Source organism: Grammomys surdaster, unplaced genomic scaffold (assembly GCF_004785775.1).
Source record: "Grammomys surdaster isolate TR1022 unplaced genomic scaffold, NIH_TR_1.0 91857, whole genome shotgun sequence".
Taxonomy (NCBI): Eukaryota; Metazoa; Chordata; class Mammalia; order Rodentia; family Muridae; genus Grammomys; species Grammomys surdaster.
In genome coordinates this window covers 1-991 of record NW_021607749.1, presented here as the reverse complement: position 1 = coordinate 991, position 991 = coordinate 1, and the positions used below count along the sequence as shown (strand labels likewise).

At 43.1% G+C, this 991-nt stretch overlaps 1 protein-coding gene across 1 annotated transcript; it reads left to right on the top strand.

Moving 5' to 3' along the window:
- Positions 1-561: 561 nt before the first annotated feature.
- LOC114635315 (heterogeneous nuclear ribonucleoprotein C-like) lies at positions 562-987 on the top strand (the record flags this gene model as incomplete). The annotated part of the gene is made up of 1 exon (XM_028783963.1): positions 562-987. A coding segment is annotated over exon 1 (402 nt), but the record flags the coding sequence as incomplete, so codon positions are not given.
- Positions 988-991: the final 4 nt, after the last annotated feature.

The window sequence follows — 991 nt, the reverse complement described above, 5'->3', positions numbered from 1 at the left end:
ATAACAAAGATATATGTCTTTCTTGCTCCAGATACAGATTAAAGGCCTGTGTCTTTCAAACTCAAAAAGATTTACATTAAAGACAAGCCTTCCTGCCCCCAAGATACTGATTCCTTTCTACAAATAAAGCAAAACTCCCTTGAAGGAGTCTCCTCCAATTTTGGATTTTGCTTTGGATATAATCAAGTTGGATACAACCAATTTGGATCTAATCAAGTCGAAAACAAAGGATAGCCACCACAGATACAGTGTTTTTCTATTTCTCCCTGGCTATTTTGAAACTTACTTTGTAGATCAGGCTACTAACAGACATCCACTTGCTTGATTTACTTCCACAATGAAAGACCACGCCTTTAATTTGAGCCACACCTTCAGCTGGAGTCCTATATAAGAACACAGAGGAAGGATTCTGTGAGGAGACAGAGAGCGAACGGTCCAGTGTCTCCTTGCTGTTGTAGCTCCGGCGTCTCGGAGTAGACCTGCAGTAGGAGAGGCAGTCTCTTCTCTCTCTCTCCTAACTCTTGTGAGATTTTTTGATCGTCAGCTACATTTTCAGCTTTGTGAGAAACCTCATCCTCAAAGGAGATGGCTAGCAATATTACCAACAAGACAGATCCTCAGTCCATGAATTCCCGTGTTTTCATTGGGAATCTCAATACTCTGGTGGTCAAGAAGTCTGATGTGGAGGCCATATTTTCAAAGTATGGCAAAATTGTGGGTTGCTCTGTGCATAAGGGCTTTGCCTTTGTCCAGTATGTTAATGAAAGAAATGTCGGAGCTGCTGTAGCTGGAGAGGATGGCAGAATGATCGCCGGCCAGGTTTTACATATTAACCTGGCTGCAGAGCCAAAAGTGAACCGAGGAAAAGCAGGTATGAAACGATCTGCAGCGGAGATGTACGGTTCCTCATTTGACTTGGACTATGACTTTCAACGGGATTATTATGACAGGATGTACAGTTACCCAGCACGTGTTCCTCCTCCTCCTCCTA